The following is a 19,296-nucleotide window of genomic DNA, read 5'->3' as shown; positions in this document are numbered from 1 at the left end:
TTAAAGAATAAAATTATAATGCCTTTTTATGTTGTATTTCGTATAGGGTAACGTCTAACATGGTGTACCGAGGGCAACGCTATTGCGGCTGCAAAAATAACTACACCTTTGGTGTGTGACATAGATGGAAGCGTTTGGGTGAGTGGTGCACAGACAAGTATTTATTGGTTTCCACGACTTGCAGTTTTTCGAGTAGTAAAGGTTTCATTATAGTAAGCAAAATAGGCTACTTTTAAGTCATTAATGCCAGGAGAGAAGAACCAGAAATGTCGAAAAGACAACCTGGTGGCATTGGTTAAAAAAATATAACTAGGCTATAGGCCTACTGTACCTTATTTCACTAAGAGCGGGTGTTCGTTTGTGCTATTTTCATTTTCTTAATGATTCTTAATAAGAAAAGGCTTCTCTATGAGCGTATTCCGAGTCTCAGCACTGAGCAATCTAATGGCATCACGGTGTTCGAAATTTCAACGATGACGTCACTGATCGTCCACCGGTGTCGCACCGATTCCATCAGCTTGCAGAGGTGGTGGCAGTATCCATCAGCCGCCATCAGTGAATCTAACTGGTTCTTGTATAGGGCGGGAATTAACAGACGAATGAAATCGTCCACTGTTGTGTCATGGGGGTGTGTTCTGCTGTGTTGTTTGTAATGAATATAACGTAAATAAAATATGTTAATGGCTTATGAACGGATATGTTATTACTACTGGTTCAAGAAATAAATTGTTTATGTTCTCTCTTCTTTGAACGAGATGACAGTATGGAAATTTCGCAAAATCTTGCTAGCGTAGCACATACAATAACTTGTACAGCCACCATGATGGCCATTGAACCTTCCAGCAGTTTTGTTCCTATTTCGCTGCAGCGTGACGTCATTGATGTCCATCGGTCCGGTGAGATTCGGAATACGCTGTATCAGATCCAACTCCCAATAGTTTACGAGAATCTATTTATACAAGATAGGAGGCCAATGCCATTCTTGAGGCACTAGGGGCTAATGTGGACTTCCAACTTCAGAATTCACAATAGTGTTATTTTCATGGACAGCCGCCTAGGTAACATGGACAACGCCTTTATGGTTGACTGTATTCTTCATCTTCATAAGGTTTAGTTCACAATCAATTTCATTTGGTTTTTTGCCTTCTCTGAAAACCTCATAAAATCTGAGACAATCGCTTTAGTAAAATAAGGTTCTGAATAATAATTAATTTTTACCAAAACGAATTAATTATTTTAAAACAGAAATATCAAAGGCTCGCTATTGTGGTGAAAACAATCCTCCTTTTATCCTCTTGGTTTGTGATTATCCTTAGGGCTAAGAATCCTAACATGAGACTCATTTGAAAGAAATATATTATTATCCACACTTACAGGATAATGGTTGGTGTTGTAGTCGGCGCAGGTTACACCAAAATTATTAAACTCAGAACCTGAAATCTTTGTTCAAGCCTGGAGAAGTGAATGTTTTGAATAACTATTATAAATGTATTGCACGGGATTAAATAGATTGGCAGATCCTCTTAAATTATACGAAATTCTACATTTCTACAGTGGTTCAGAGAAACTAGCAGACACATCTTTGGAGAGGACTTTGCGATTCTAAATTGATTAACGAGTTCTGTAATCTACTCATTCTGGAACTTATTATATTAGATTTAAAGGAAGATTTCAAAATATCTCAATACAGTAATCAATTTCCTTGCACCTATCGAGGGCAAATCAGAAACTGTTATTGATTCTAACGTTACCTTCAATGTTGATGCAGGAGTTAGGCAGGAAGGTGGTTTATCTCCAAACTTATTTAATATTATATTGGAAAAAGATCTACGGACAGTTTAGTGTTGAACTGCAAACTGACTACTGCTTTTCTGCATATTCTCTTAGATGATTTATATACGTCTCATCCAGTGCTGTCATGGTATTTTTTTTCTTGGCCATACGTCTCACCCCTTGTTTTCTCCTTTGAAATATATTTTTCTCTCTTCTCTCTATCTCTCCGATCGTAATTTAATGATTTTTTAATATTAAAGAAGAAGTAAAGAAATTGTTTTGCTTTACATTTTAATTGTACATGCAGCTTGATTTAAAGAATACGTCATGTAGCACCACCGTAGATGCACACTTGTCTCAATGAATCTTGGAGTGTATATTTGCAGCACTTCTTGTTTTTCAACCATTATTTTATATAATTCTGGATTCCAATGCTGCAGAGGTGGACAATTTTTGTTTATGAAAATCAAAGTCCATTAGGAACAGCAAGAGATGATCTAAGATCTGTACAGATCTCCGCGTACAAAACGTAGGCATCATATGCTGTATGGCTCCATACAGACAACATTTTCTTTTCCCCATATGGTTAATTAAAAAAAAATTGTAGGTTTTCATACGGTATATGACCCCGTATGGCATCCATGACAGCACTGGTCTCATCATGACAAAAGCTTGAAGATTCCCTGTGTAGAAATCTGGCCCTTAACCTTCTATCAATCTTGGCAGCATCCTGTACAGCAGAGGTCGAAAAAGTCATAAATTAATCGAAAAATTAACAAATTAACTGTCTCTTGGCTTAGTTGCCTCATGCGTGATGCTTTATTGGTGTCACTTGTGAGGTTCAAACCTGTCTTCGGACAGTTGTAAAAAAAATACCTAGTATGATTACTACTCGTAAGCACAGAATGAAGGCTAGAGGTGGGGTTAATTCGTTATAGTAAGAAATCTTGACCCTATTTTATGAGTCCATTCTTTTTTTGATGATGTTTTATATTAGGATACTTTCTAGAACTTCAGCTGTTGAAGTCTGCGACACGAACTGACGAAGTGATAATGGTATCTACCCAATTATACACTTTTATGTCTGTTTTAGGTTAGGATATATTATATAATGTGTTGTGTTGTGTCATTCTCATTTTAATATGTGTGTTCTTTTAGAGAGTGTTTGGATATAATCATAGGTGAGGGGAGTGAAGCCTACAAAGTAGAACTTGTTTTAGGTACAAAGCACGTACGGCCAGAAGACCTGTGCATTGGATTTTAGAGAAAATTATGATAATATAAAATCTGTATGTATAATATTACTCAATAAATCCATCTATCTACTATTTTCAGTACTAATCAAAACATTCATAATTTTAATACAAGATACAAATCAGATTACCATCTATGTTCTGTTAGTTTCAGCTGTTATAAAAAGCAGTCCACTATTCTTGCAGAACTGGGCACCAATTGTAGCTTTACGTCACACATCGATATACGTCACTCACCCCTTCCTTCCACCCCCGCGTCATTGACTTGGTAGGGGAGGGGATTTGTATTCAGTGTCTGTCTTATGTGATTGCGTACGGGCCACAGATACGTCATTCAAAACCGGTGGACTGTGAACGGGGAACCAACGCTTTCCCCATGCTTTCCATCCCTCTGTCGCCAGTTCTGTATCCCTATATTAGTCTCTTCAGTGTTGTTTTTGGTCAACTGTCCGAACACAGGTCTGAACCCCGCAAGTGACATCAAGAAGGCATCACTTATGAGGCAACTAGGCCAGGAGATAATGAGGTAGGGTGGCCAGTTCCTTTACCTCTCCATTGTATACATCGCCCACTAGCTATATATCACACTAGTCAGACTTCAGATGCATACAAACAAATTGTTCTTTCTCTGACACATATCGTCTCAAGTGAGATATATTGTCTGATAATACAGTAGATGTACGTATCAGCCAGAACCTCAATCAGAGGATAGTCTTCAATGTATTGCTTAATTATTTTAAAGCTTTGAAGGATAAAGACAAAGTTTAGAACTGAAGTAACAAAATTTCTCAATATTCATACCTTCTACTCAACTGAAGAACTGTTTATCTTGTATTAATCTATTTAGTATGTAATAATAATTATGTACTATATATTTTTGTGTAATTTTTTTGTACTTGTTTGCATGTCAAATCGGATGTAAGATATGGGATACAATACATGTAATGAAATTATGTATGGTGTATAGGCTAAGTTTAAAGCACAAAATATGAATTAACTAAAATCTATTTTAGAAATATTTCTCCCAATAAATTTTGATATACTCACCAGATTCTTCGATGTTAAGGCGCTCCATCAACCATTCGATGAGATCATAGCCTGCAATGAAAAAGAAAATACTGAAAGATGGTTTCATTTTAACCGAAGTTATTATGTATTCATGAAACAATATCCTCTGCTAATTGAAGTTCCGGTTTAATGTTTCAGTCATTAGCAACATTTAGCGTAATTTGCATAATATGCATTAATCGCCATTAGCATTACCACGCATTAGACACAACATATTTATTCTGCTTGTAAACAAACCTACAACACTCCATTAATTGTTGAGAGTTGTTATTATTACGATAATGATAATAATAATAAATTTATTTATTTATTTTATATATTTACTAATACACCGTGTTCCTCTTAGAGGGATCGAGAAATAAGTGATAATTTCAAGTATAAATAATAGTTTATTAACATAACTTTTTCATAACTTTTTTGTTATCTTTTCCTTTATTATATAGGTCTTCAGCATTTTTAAATAAATAAATAAACAAACAAATAAATAAATAAATAAATAAATAAATAAATAAATAAATAAATAAATAAATAAATAAATAAATAAATAAATAAATAAATAAATAAATAAATAAATAAATAAATAAATAAATATTATACTTGAATTCTGAAGCACCTAATACAGTATAATGTATGATTAATTGCAACTCTCCAAACAATGACGCTGCATTAGAGCATACTGAAGCATAAAGAATTTGCTATATCGCTTGAGAAAGGTTAATGCTGATTCCCGAAGGTCATATGACCGTAAAATGTGTGTGTCTAATGACTACCCGTTTCACTTGCGTGATATGGGTTCCGTATACTTCGGAAAATGACACGATTGTGACCCATTTTCAAGTTGCACACCACTTCGGCGGGTCACTTTATGCATGATGTGTATCTGTGAAGAGTTACTTCGTGTATTAGGGTGAATGTATGTGTAAATGTTCGTGTAAGTGGGGAATGGGTGAGGATGATGTTGAAGGTGAGGAAGGGAGAAGGGGAAACCCGGTGCCGGTACGTAGCGTACTCCTGTCGAATAGCATCAAGGGTGCCGCCAGGCTTAACTTCCCCATCCGATGGACGAATCACTATCAAAAGTGACGTATACCTTCTTTCATATGGACTGCGAAGAGATTTGGGGTTTAACTCAGGTATATTGGTGCACCGCCATCTCTCCTAGTCCCGAGGTAGAAATTTTACATGAAAATTTCTGATTCCGCCGGGAATCGAACCCAGGCCGGCTAGTCTGGAGACAGACACGCTACCACAGAGCTAACTCGGTGGACCGGCCGTAAAATGTCAAATGTTTATAAATCAGATTGCTGTATATTATAACGGGGATACACACGGTTACATTAATTTACTGTTTTAATGAGTTTGTAATGTTCTCGTTTGCAGGCAAATACTAAACTACATTGACTATCACGTACTTGTGAACATACTGTATATTAATAAAAGGTGACTACCGGCATAGCTCAGAGTAACGAGTGGAACTCGTATCCTGAAGGCTAAGCCAGTTCTTGAGTTCGAATCCCGCTTGAGCTAATTGCCTGGTTGGAGTTTTTTCAAGATTTTCTCAACTGTAAGGCCAGTATCAGGTGTTCCGATTGCGAATCCTCTTACTTGTCTCAATAAAATTCCATTTCGTTTTCACCAATTTTTCCGACACCAGAAACCGCACGGTTGATACAACGTCGTTAAATAACAGGTTGAAATTAAATAACAAGCGAAGCATAGTCTGTTGTGAAGCGCAGTTTTATTAGTCACAATAGAATTTACATGTATGGTGCTAGTGTTTCTATACATTTACGAAATAGATCACCGGAGTTTGTTGTGCCTTTGGTCGATATGCTTAAGCTATTTTCGATAGTGGAGTGTCTTGTACTCGTGATAAATGGTCTCCTACTTTTACTATATATCTGACTGATACTTGTTGTGCTGTCAATATTTAATTTTATACTTCGTTTTTATTCTTTTCTCCGATAATTTCTAGCGCGCTTCTGCTATTAGGAACCACAGTCATACAACTTCAAACTTTTTGAGGTATACAGTACAACCTCACTAATTCGGATTAATTTGGGGGAAATCCAGTCTGAATTAGTAAAAGTCAAAATTATAAAGAATTTACTGGAACAGGATCATTCTTCAATTGAAAAAAATATGATATTGTACAGTTTTTAATTAGTAACTTTGTGTTTTAATCATTCTATTTAACAAACATGTGAAGAACAAAATATTAATTTAAAAAAAAGAGATGATTGAGTTTAAAGTTCTTTAGTTTAAGTCAGTTATTGCGCAGAAAGTACATAAACCTACTGTTACTAGCTTTTACAAACATATGAGACACAAAACATTATTTAAAAAAAATTATAAATTTGAAGCTCTTTAGTCCAAGTCAATTACTGCACAAGCAGTACTAGTAGCTTCGGAATTTTCAAACTGTGATTTAAAGAAAATGTCTGAGTCTGTTTGCGCTGTTGTTCTTCATGTACAATACCATAAAAAGTAATGGGCCGAGTCTTGATGGCAGTCCTCTTGTATGTAGGCAACAAGTTTCGCAAGACTGCTTACAAGTAAAATATATACAGGCGCTCTTGTTTAGTGCGCATACACAATGCGTTATATCTGAACTTAGTAAAATCAGGCACCTCATTTCTCTTTTCTTAAACTTTACACTCATGGAAAGAAATAGTGCTTTTTTAATTGATCAACAAACGGTACAGTTATCTGCATAAATTCAACCTGAATATAAGTCAAGTAATAAATTAAAACTAATCATGATGCTGTTGTATACAAGAACATGCATATTAATAAAGGTTTAGAAAGTTGAGAAGCTATGTTTATATGTGTAAATGATTCTTAATCTAAAAATAGATATTAGAGATCATCTAGTCTGCTGTCAAAAGATCTGAAAGTTCGAATTTATAAAACAGTTATATTACTGGTTGTTCTGTATGGCTGTGAAACTTGGACTCTCACTTTGAGAGAAGAACAGAGATTAAGGATGTTTGAGAATAAGGTTCTTAGGAAAATATTTGGGGCTAAGAGGGATGAAGTTACAGGAGAATGGAGAAAGTTACACAGCGCAGAATTGCACTCATTCTTCACCTGACATAATTTATTAGGAACATTAAATCCAGACGTTTGAGATGGGCAGGGCATGTAGCACGTATAGGCAAATCCAGAAATTCATATAGAGTGTTAGTTGGGAGACCGGAGGGAAATAGACCTTTGGGAAGGCCGAGACGTAGATGGGAAGATAATATTAAAATGGATTTGAGGGAGGTGGGATATGATGATCAGGCTTCGGCCTAGGGATATAGAGTAACCAGTATGAGTTTTAGAGTACACGGAGTATAAATGACGTCATGATCCGTGTGGGCTGACTGTAACAGCACAGGTGGGTCCGTAATGTGCATTACCGTTGTGTGTATTGCTGCTTGGCTGGAATACGTGTAACAGTCTTCGGCATAGGGACACCTGATTGAAGGTTACAACTCACGTTAATACTTTAATGATATACATTTATTGTCTACACTAGGAATGTACTGTATATACTGCATCTGTACAGGGTGAAATATATTTTGTGACTGACTGTTTACATGTTGAGACACGAAGTAACTACGCGCTCCATCTCCCAATCCACTCGACCAACACAACACTATCGCCCGTGCGTTCTGAACTTCATGCGGTTTTGTGCCGAGGACCGAAGCCTGATGATGATAGAGGGTGGATTAATCTTGCTCAGGATAGGGACCGATGGCGGGGTTATGTGAGAGCGGCAATGAACCTTCGGGTTCCTTAAAAGCCATTTGTAAGTAAGTAAGTAAACAATTAAGTAAGTAATTAAGTAAGTAAGTAATTAAGTAAGTAATATTATATGTCAGTCACCTTCAATGCATGCATTCTGTATCTCCTTTGTAACAATGTATAGCACGTTGGGCTGCTAAGAAAGCGTACCGTGTTCGGTCCCCGGTCGTGACTGTTTCTTTATTATGGTGTATTATACTATTAAATCTTCGCAATTTGAACGTGTGTTACTCCAAGTTTGGTACAGAGGTTCTGAATCATTCCGTATATATGAATCTTAATATACAAGTAATGTATGTAAGGCCTGATGCCCTTAACGACACCAGAATAAATAAGATGATTTCGGTACCTGAACTACAGCTGTTTAAAATGAGTTAACTCTAGCAGGCATTTGGCTAAGAAGTTCATTAATTCTTGTAAGTGACGCTACGTAAAGATTCATCTTTATTGACGAAGAAAGCTTAGTAAAGACAGTTCGTTTCGGTTTTCTGTATAGTTGAGTTTCCGAGAAGTATAACAACTAGTTTAATTAAAAGTAGAAGCAAAAAAGGAAGAACCGGGCAAGTTCATGTGCTTTCAGCTAATATAAAATAAAATACACTAATATGTTGAAGATAGTTTCGCAGTGGAATTTCCCCTGTCAATCTTTTCAACACTTTTATACACATATGATTTAAGTGTTCATCCGTGCAATTAGGCATTTTAAGTTCTTCCCAGAAGATTTCAGTAAAATTTGAAGTAATTTGTTATGTTAATGATGTACAGATCAAAATTTGTGAAAACGTACAACAGTAAGATATTGCAAGTACTGTACGTAAACGGTTGCGAAGGTGTGAAATTCAACACGCAACTGATTGCACAAATTCTGTTTCCTGCGTCTGATTTCATGTAAGTTGTTGCGTTAATATGAAAGCTGACAATAATTCAGAAACATTGGCGAATATAGTATACTGTACATAAATCTCGAAACTCTCAATACCCTGTTTAAAAACCCCAAATCCACTTCAAAACTCAACCACACATGAACCGTGACATCTCATATTTTGTGACTTGTTTTAAGGCTGCATATCAAACAATTTCCGTATAGTTAAGCATTCTGATTCCGCCTTTAAGTCTAGGCCGCTGCTGTGCGACACTTTAATGCACACAATGCACCGTTTACACACTGCATTAAATCGGTTTACGTACGCCCTGGTGATCTTGTATTGAAACAGGCTATGATTGCCGGCATTGTGTGTTTAATTGGCATGCTTATCGCAGCACGCCGACTTCTTGAGAAGTCAATTTACCACTGTCACAGTAATGGCTAATTCGCAGAAACGCTCGTCACACTTCAGCGACGAACCTTTGGCGAATCTGCTTTTCTAAGCAAAATCATCGCCTGAAACTAAACAGGAATAATACAAGACAAAAAATATGCAATTCCACTTCTCAGGAAAGGAGGGTAAATATGTATTTCCTGGCAGAATTTGAAAATTCAAAATATTTTACCTACAGTTTTCATTTTTTGCACACACATTATTTGGCGTATAAATAGTATTAATTATTATCAATGGCTAAGAAGTGTTACCTCGTGTATCTACAAAAATGGTAATTTAGTTTAACTATACACATATTTAGATCAATTACATTCAGAACAGAAGGAACCTTTATTTTACTGCAGTACGTAGAAAATTAAATTAGTTAACAGAACAGAAAGTGAAGCGACACAAATATCAAGGCAATAAAAATTCTCTTTTCCAGCATCTACAGTACCGGTAGCGCAAAATCTTCGTGTTGAACTTGAAAATGTGTGCTAAGTGAGCTTGACATCTGAAGCTGAGTTTTAAATACAGTTAATGATATAACTTGCATATGGGAAGACGGAAAGATTTAAGTTAAATCTGTCGGCAACAACGGATCAGTTATATTCGCCAAAAACAAGCATGACGAAATTTTAAACGTCCATTAGCAATGATTATGAGCAATATGGAAAATTGTAAAAGAAACGCTCTGTGTAAATTAAAAACAAAGCCTTAATTTAGTTAATACCACAACACTTCTGCACATTCATTCATATCACACAATATTCCCACGATCTGAAATCGCGTAAAATGTAAAAGTACTGGTGCCAAACTACACTGTCACTCAGTTTCTCACAGGCCTTGGTAAATTTGGTTCCTATTTTCAAAGATTTTATATTAATGAGAAAATTATTATTTCTGCAAATTTAACGAAGAATTACAGACTGTTAACCATGTGCTGTTGGATTGCCCAATTTCCTGGAGAAAAGATCTGTGTAGATAATTTAAGATCATATTTATACAAATGTAACATCATATTAAATCTTATTGTCCTCATATTTTCAAAACGTTTGTTAGACTTTATTGTTGTAAAAATGTTTTCTTGGTTTTACTTGTAATATTTTTAATATATTGTAAAAGCATTTGTGTTGTTATATATTATATTTTATTTTAATTATAACCCTAATATAATATCTTAGATGCAATGGGGTTACTTACAAATTTTGAAGATTCAATAAATAAATAATTACATAAAAACAAAAAACTTACGTAGTTATTGCACACTTTGGCAACATAGAATAATTCAGCTAATATTGTTACTAGTTGAATTACGTACTGTAATCGTACATAGCACGTGTTCAAAATCGTTTGTCAATTATTGAAAGCATTAGGGATTTGTTCCGTTTAATTTGATGGTACTGTTTTATTAGTATCTAACGGCCAATCCAGTTAACTTAACAATTAGCGTACGTGATAGTAAACAAACCGTTTATAGTGCAGTCCTGTGAGCATTTAATTTAATTGTAATTGCTGAACACAAAATAAGTTTTCTCTATTTCAAATGTTAGAGCTTATTGAAAAGGTTTTTTTATACAACTATTTACTTTATTTGGGATTAAATAACAGAAAGAGATTATTCTCTATTAGTTATTAGACAACTGGTTACAGAAGTGGAGCTTTAGTAACGAGAGGGTCAAGTTAAAACACGACAGGAGGGAGTGTTCTAATACCCGCGACTTACTAAAGCTAGTTTTGTAACATGTTGACTACATTTTATCAACGTTTCGTCTATTTTACGAAAATTATTTTAAAAGTGTGAAAAATAAACTTATAATAATTTGTAGTTTGAGTCGGCCAAAGCCTACTTGATTGTATACAGAATCGTTTCCAAGGAACAAGATTGTGTATGTAGAAATGAACTAATATTATGTGAAGTCGCCATTTTCAAACCTGATAATTGCGATTAAATATCGGAGGAAGAGATTGAAGTAGAAGAGTTTGCTAGTAACCCGCCCGAAATTCTGGAAGCTGTACAGAATGCTATATTAAATTTGCTGCCTGATAAGTCACGAAAACTGTATGAAATTGTCTATACGAGATTCAAGGAATAGTATGTAAAGAAAAAAAAAATAAGTCAGAGTAAAGAAATTGGGTTACTTGCTTATTTTTAACAAAACTCTAGACAAATCAAACCTTCTAGTCTTTGGTCAGAGTATTAAATGATAAAATCTACTCCTATTATCAATGATAATGTAGATATTAGTAAATATGCTAAACTTAGATAATTAAAATAAAACAGTCCGTTGATTTTCGTCCAAAGAAATCCAAAATTTTAGAGAAGAATCAATTAATACAGTTTCTGAAAAACTCAGCCGATGAAAGATATTTTATGATTAAAGTTGCTCTCATATTCGGGATAGCTGGTGCATGTACGCGAGATGAGCTTTACAAATTAACAGTCAACGATGTTGTAGATTGGTTCAGCTTTTGTCATTAGAATAGTTCAATCCAAAACAAATGTTTCAAGAAGTTTTGTTGTTGGTGCCCATTCAGATTCCATTGATTTGCTTAATATTTGCAGAAAATACAATGAACTTCGAGTTCGTATAAAACAAACTAGGTAATAAATATTTTGTTGTTTATCGAAATGGAAAGTGTGGAATGCAGGTGGTTGGAATTAATATGTTGGAAAAGCACCAAAACTAGTTGCCGAATTTCTAGGCCTTGAAAATGCTAAGGAGTACGCTGGATATTGTTTTAGACGGTCATCTACGACGGGGAGCGGATATCCTGATACTGAAACGACATGCTGACTGGAAGTCGAGAACTGTCGCTGAAGGGTACGTGGAAGAATCCTTAGAATTCAAGAAATCAGTAGTAAATCTTATCCTAAGGGGATTCTGTGGAATGTGTTGCAGGTACGTCCGTGGATTCTGGAGTCGTTCATAACTCAAGCCATGCAGATGTGAGTCCAACTAATGTCCCTAATGTGAGCATGCAAAATTGCAGTAATTGCAACATTTCAATAACATTTCGTTAATGTTTTTTCCTTAAAAAGTTACATTTGTTTCATTGCGGTAAATAGAAAAGTGTGTTATAAAAGTAGGGTATAAAATACTTCACAACACGTTGCTATGGAATCTCACTATAGAACAATAAAGTCAAAATTTTGCAATGTAAAAGTATCAAATGAAATTCTTCTTTTGCAACATTAGTAGACTAAATAAATTTAATTCTTGAATGTAATTCTAACCCATTCTCAGTCGGCATGTAAATTTGTCGCAGACACCTTTCTTTCTGTTTGAAGGTGAAACACTCTCGACATACGTTTCAGTTCCTTCACTTATTTAAACCGCCGTGTAGGCCTACATAGAAATATTGTTATGGATCCGAACAAGCCGTATTCCTTTTTATTCAATAGCGGGTTCTTGACTTTGCATCGTCCACTCACACGTCCTCATCTATGAGTGAGTCACAGAAGCTTCAGCTTTTTTTGCTCTCGGTGCATCATGGGAGGAGAACTACATAGCATTGCATGATGATTAATGGAGCAATAGTGGAATGTTGGTATGGGAAACATGAGTAGGTATATTTTACGAAAACCTACCATGTCTACCACAAATTCCACATGAACCCACCAGGATTCGAATCAGCGCAGAGTATGTAAAAAAGCAAATATCTAGCTGGACAAGATTAATAACTTCTTTGCATTCTAACAGATTGTTATGAAAATTTTTACTGTCATTGTAGGTAGCACTTACTTTTTGTGTACAAACTTTGATTACGTTTGTGTAATAGGAACTACCTCTTTATAGGGGGTGAATTTAAACAAAATTACCAAATACTCCACAACATATTTTATAAAACTTTGTACAGGAGTTACAGATAGCATATATTTTTTGTGTACAAACTCTATATGCTACCTATAATAATAATTCTTGTGCAGAGTTTCGTAAATGTTTATTGTAGAGAAGTTATTGATGTTGCCTAAATACATCACTATAAAGGGGAAGTTCCTCTTATAGAAACATAATCAGACTTTGTAGGCAAAAACTATACTACCTGAAACTTCTGTAAAAAGTGTCATAAAAATCTGTTAGATAAAGGAGAAGTTATTAATTTTGTTTATATGCACCCCCTGTAAAGGGGTAGTTCCTCATTTAGTATTTAGCCTATGACATCCCTTGAGGGCTAAGTCCTCCCGCACGTAGGCAGGGTAGCTCTGATTCACTCTTTAGGTGAGTTAGCCTAGAGAGTGTTCGACCTTGTTCTCTTGTTCATCGTCTCTCGTGTTGGGTATGAAGCACTTTCACTGGTTTACGGTCACTATTCACTGATTCTGCCGCGCACTTTGCATCATTTCACTATTCACATTATCATTCGCATTGCTGCTGGCACTTTAGAACACATTTCACTTTCCACCGATTGATGTTTCTTCGACAGTTTTTTCTATGTTGATCTGCTGCCCCGCTCTCTGTGAGAATGTATCCGCCCATCTGGTTCTCTGTCTTCCTGCACTCCTCTTCCCTATCCTGGGGTCCCACATGGTCACTCTGTATGTCCTCTGGGTGTCACGCATCCTAGCTACGTGGCCTCCCCAATTCCATTTAAGTTCGTCTGCAACCTGTACTGCATCTTTCATGCCCGTGTTCTTCCTGAGGTCCACATTGCGGATTCGGTCTTTTAGCGTCACTTGCATTATTTTTCGCTCCATTTTCCTCTGGCATACTTTTACCATCCGAGTTCCTCATATGAAACCGCAAATATAGTTTGTATACAAAAATATACGCTACCTGTAACTTCCGTACAATGTTTCATAAAAATCTGTTAAATACGAGCGAAATTTATTAATTTTGTCTAAATGCACCCGCTATAAAAGGGAACTTCTTCTTGTGCAAACGTAATCAGAGTTTATATACAAAACGTTATTATTACCTGTGAGGCTTGTACAAAGTTTCATAACAATCCGTTAGAATGTAGAGAATTTATTAATTTTGTCCAGCTACTAGATTTGCGTTCTGATCCACGGTGCATTTGTTAAGGTTACATAAAAATATGTCCAATGTATTTTAACGTGATGTTCGATGTCATGTGAATAATTTTGAAGGCCTAAAACACTCGCAAAGCTATTAAAAACTTCCTCGTTCCATGATTATTTTCTGCTGTTGAGCTAAACATGGAATAGTTGCCGCCTCATTACAGTGTGCCTCACCACTGAAAAATAAATAATTACTGATAAACGCGCAAGAACGCGAAAACTTTAAAACAGGGATTCAACACTCTAAATGATACTGTATTAAATGGTAAAAAAATTATTGTAACCGGACATGACCGACTACACTAAAACTCACATTATAGGCCTATTTGGAGAACTAAACATTTTTTTTCAATTGTAATATTTAAACACTACTGTAAAAAGAAAAATACTTTAAAAACTTGAAATTAAAGTTACATTAGTACCTGTGTGGAAAGATCTTATGTCTCACAACACAGTAAATCACTAACAATTGGCTATTTTTTACCCACATAATAAGCCTCACTTTCTACGAATGGACAGGAGCGAGAAATGTTAGGAAGAACTCATTGTTCATACCCTTCTAAATATAGCTTGATGCTGATAAAACAGTAAAAGCTATCCCTCACAACATTCTCCAAACACTACATTTTTTTATTATCGGGTTATTTTACGACGCTGTATCAACAACTCAGGTTATTTAGCGTCTGAATGAAATGAAGGTGATAATGCCGGTGAAATGAGTCCGAGGTCCAGCACCGAAAGCTACCCAGCATTTGCTCGTATTGGGTTGAGGGAAAACCCCGGAAAAACCTTAAATAGGTCACTTTCCCCGACAGGATTCGAACTCGGGCCACCTGGTTTCGCGATCAGAAGCGCTAACCGTTACTCCACAGGTGTGGACTCAAATGTTAAAGAACATGGATTCATATTCACCTATATGTGTATTCACAAGACGAAATTTGATTTTTGTCCACCTACAGTAGATTGGGAAAATTACACACTGTGCAGCGTTACCAGCGTGAAAAACCGACATCCAAGCCGTGTGACTAACGGTGCGGCTTCGTAGTAGTATGGGAAAATACCTGGACACTAGCAGCACTTTGATCCCATGTAATTTCTATTTTTTTTTTCACCGCGTCAATTTGCCTGTGTTCTGGAGCGTTGTATTGTTGGAAAGTGCATGCAGTCCGTTGATCAAAGCTAAATATCGACGCTTTAAAACTTCGTGTACTCGATCCAGTTGTCCACAGTATAGTTGGAGGTCAGTACTACGACTATTTGTGATAAGTGCACAGTACTCTCATAGTTTCAAAAACGAACATAATCTTGTATGTTTCTTTTTACTCCAGCAATTAGTTGTCTTTATAAGCATAGCGACGAATTATGGTTGCTCAGTTGAAGTCGTCAGACATAACGAGCCCAACAGAACAGGCGACCTTTCCGGTCTTAACTATTTGCTCTGATTATGAAACGTCTGTGTAGTTCCGAAACATTTGAAATGCCAAGTTTCAGGACATGGTGGAATACATTTCTGATAACCAGTGCCGGGTATTTATGGAGATCGCGAAAATCACAACATAATAGATATACAATTGATTTTTACTAATCTTTAAGAATTAAGTGACTCTGATTAACAATATGCGGATAAAACAATCGCGACAAATCGCAAAACAGAGTTATAATAGCGAAATATGAACACATTCGCCAATTATTACTATCGCGTCGTTTTATAGAGAATTTCATATTCTGACGTTTTTTTTCGGATTTTTTTTCACTTGAATTTGTTGTATATCCAAATAGGCTAAGTTACATGGTATTCCAGGTGTTCTGATTACATTAGTGAACTCAAAAGACGAAGAATTAAACATTTATCTAATAATTTGAAAGTGTTAATTTGAGGGCTGCAAGTTTTTTTTTTCCGTTTTTAATGAATGTGTGTTAAGTACAGTCTGAATCCAACAAATATTGTCTATTGCCCATACCGCACCTTTACCAGAATCCAAAGAATCTCTAATGTTTATTTGGAAAGTAATATTCATACTGAGTTAATACTTCAGTTCCAATATTGTATTTTCCAAAATATTATATTTTTCAAAATTTCCATTAATCTCCGCCAAGAGTACAAATCAATCTCCAACAATCTCCGCCGACACCAATATTTAAAAACAGAAATGATGAAATTAATCTCCATAAATACCTGCCCCTAATGATAACATTCACCGTGAAAACCTAAAAACGCATTTATCCCTTTAAGTTGTTCCATACCATGCATTGGTACTTCTGTTTGAGGTTCTAGCTGATATGTACAGTAGTGGCAAAAAAAAAAAACCGGACCGACCCTTGTAGCTGATTTCAGAGCCTTGTTCACTCCAGAGCACGATAGACTAGTAACTAAGACTTCCGTGGTTCGAATCCTGCCTGGAAAGGAAACTTTTATTGTTTCTTATTCAAATTTATTCCCAATACTTATAGATTGCTGGTAAAATTCATGTTCTGGGAATAATAAGTTAATTAGTAGTAAAATATCGCTGCAATCGAAAAGTATTGGGAATAAATTTGAACAAGGAAAAAAAAAAATCCTTCCCAGGCAGGATTCGAACCACGAAAGTCTTAGTTACCAATCTATCATGGATATTTAAAAGTACTCACGTCGTTTAAAATGTGACAACTGCAGTGAAACGACGTGAGTACTTTTAAATATCCAATCCGATTACAATTTACATTTGATATTCCCATTTCTATTATATTTTTATACATTTCAGATATTCACCACTCATTGGACTGAACAAGAGTTCCACATATTATGAAGTTTAATTACTAAATGGTTTTAACATTTTTAACATTATTAAGTTTACTACCTGTAATATTACATTTTAATAATGGAGATGGCTTGTACATCATTAATTCAAATAGTACTCACCACCAATAGCTACGTATGTGACATTGAGATATTGTATAACTCTGCCTGAGGATGCCTGAATAGGCGAAAACGTTCGCAATTTTGTAATTCATGTATATAAACTTAATGACTATAAAATAAGTCATTATTTTACATTGATTTGTCATTGACTGAGTAATAAAATATTATATTGTAGCCACCTATTAGGTTCAAGCCCGTCTTCGAACAGTTGACTAAAGAAACAACCAAGCATTGGAACTATACTAGTTTCTACCTTATGAGGCGACTAAACAGGAAGTGACATCATGTTGCTGGCAGTAGAGGCTCGGTTGCCACATAGTCGTGGCGCGAGTTCGAATTGAGTTAAGGTCTTTGCAGTTTTCACCAGAATATTTAAAGTATACGTATGACGGAGTAATTGAAATGCTTACGATTTACACCAAGGCTATCTCTAGGCTACTACAGAAAGCTTTGTTTACACACTTACACTCTCAATAGTAGAGGCAATGATACAGCACACGGAAGTAACTACATAAAACGCACGTGGCCTGGCGCTGTAAGTTTGGCAACATTGTCCCGCCGAACAACAGAGCAATACATAGCGCTCGGTTGGTATTGTATTGTCAGTTTGTCGCTAGCAGTCGAATTTTTGCATTATAAACTCCAGTGAAAAGTTACGTTCTCACTCAATGTGATAACACTGTACAAGCTACTCCTCTACCCGCACTCACCCTTCGCCCATAGAACAACTTCCTGTTTCGTCGCTTTAAAACGTGGAACCAGTATAGTAAGCTTTCTGCTTTAAGGGGTCCTTACTGATTTGGAAAAAAAAAAGTGTAGTATTTTAACCACTTTCCACTAAATTTTTAGTCTTAATTCAGAATCGTTAAAAGAAATACATCATTCAAATTCGAAGCGATGTTGATGCATAATTTTGGATTTATTGTATATTAAATATATATGTGAAGAATTTTGAAAAAGTTCCAGGTGTCCTAATTTTTTAGTTATCACCCTTAAATTTATTTTAGGATACAGATATGAAATGCATAACGTGTATTACAGGTCTTCGTTGTTGTACTGTTTTAACGTACAAAAATATATGTGATATCAACTTTTTAAAAATTAATATTTTTCGACTTTTCAGACTTCGACGTACAGTGTTTCTGAAAGTAATACATAATTTTTATGTTTATAGTAGACACATTTTATGTACAACATATATTGTATGTGTAATATGTATGTACATTTTCAAGGAGATCGGAGCAATAATGAAGCACTTGGAACATTTTGCATTGTAAAATGTTATTTTGAGAAAAAGTTACTGTAACTTCAACAAAGAATCAAAAGGGCAGGTATATGTCATTTAAATGCCGTTGTAGTTCCTTTCAAAATGGCCGTACGAAAGAAAATAAACATATCCTTGTGTGACGCAAGAGTTGGGATATGATTTTATGCCAAAACCCCAATTTTCGTTTCAGGACCTTTTAGCGTAAAAACTCATAGTGTCCTTCCTTGAAGCTTTATCAGCTTTGTAAGATATTTGACAGCCAAAATAACTAAAAAAGAACCTGGATCTATTGTGCAGGTTTATCATTGCTAAAATAATTTTTAGTGGGTTATTTTACGACGCTTTATCAACATCTTTGGTTATTTAGCGTCTGAATGGGATGAAGGTGATAATGCCGGTGAAATGAGTCCGGGGTCCAACACCGAAAGTGACCCAGCATTTGCTCATATTGGGTTGAGGGAAAACCCCGGAAAAAACCTCAACCAGGTAACCTGTCCCGACCGGGAATCGCACCCGGGCCACCTGGTTTCGCAGCCAGACGCGCTAGCCGTTACTCCACAGGCGTGGACTTGCTACAATAAAAGTGTTTAATTTTTGTTCATAAAATGTAATAAAGTATTTTAAATATATGTTTTTAACATAAATCCATAGTGTAAACACAACTTAATACGTAACAATTACTAAAATTAACTGAAAGTTGAAGCAAGATTCTTGCAAAAACATTCTATGAATGAAACGAAAGTGATAACGCAAAGAAAACATTAAGTTATAAACAGGAGGAGTAATAGTGCGCTATCTGAAGCAAAATGGACGGATGATGTTCAATTTTTATGAAAACGGAACGGCCTGTTGGTTTTTGTTGACGATGATGATCATGGCTATGAAAAAGGACTTCAATTGTCTGAACAGAAAGGGATTTCTTT

At 35.6% G+C, this 19,296-nt stretch overlaps 1 protein-coding gene across 3 annotated transcripts in view; it reads right to left on the bottom strand.

The window, feature by feature from the left end:
* The window catches only part of LOC138710710 (regulator of G-protein signaling 9), a 493,358-nt gene that overhangs the window by 70,693 nt on the left and 403,369 nt on the right, over nucleotides 1-19,296 (bottom strand). For all 3 annotated transcript variants that reach the window (XM_069841776.1, XM_069841777.1, XM_069841778.1), the window contains exon 4: nucleotides 4,074-4,124. In XM_069841776.1, coding sequence (XP_069697877.1) covers nucleotides 4,074-4,124 — 51 coding nt within the window. The remainder of the gene's footprint in view (nucleotides 1-4,073; nucleotides 4,125-19,296) is intronic.

The sequence above is a fragment of the Periplaneta americana genome, chromosome 12, assembly GCF_040183065.1.
Source record: "Periplaneta americana isolate PAMFEO1 chromosome 12, P.americana_PAMFEO1_priV1, whole genome shotgun sequence".
Classification (NCBI taxonomy): Eukaryota; Metazoa; Arthropoda; class Insecta; order Blattodea; family Blattidae; genus Periplaneta; species Periplaneta americana.
This window is presented reverse-complemented; position numbering and strand designations above follow the sequence as displayed.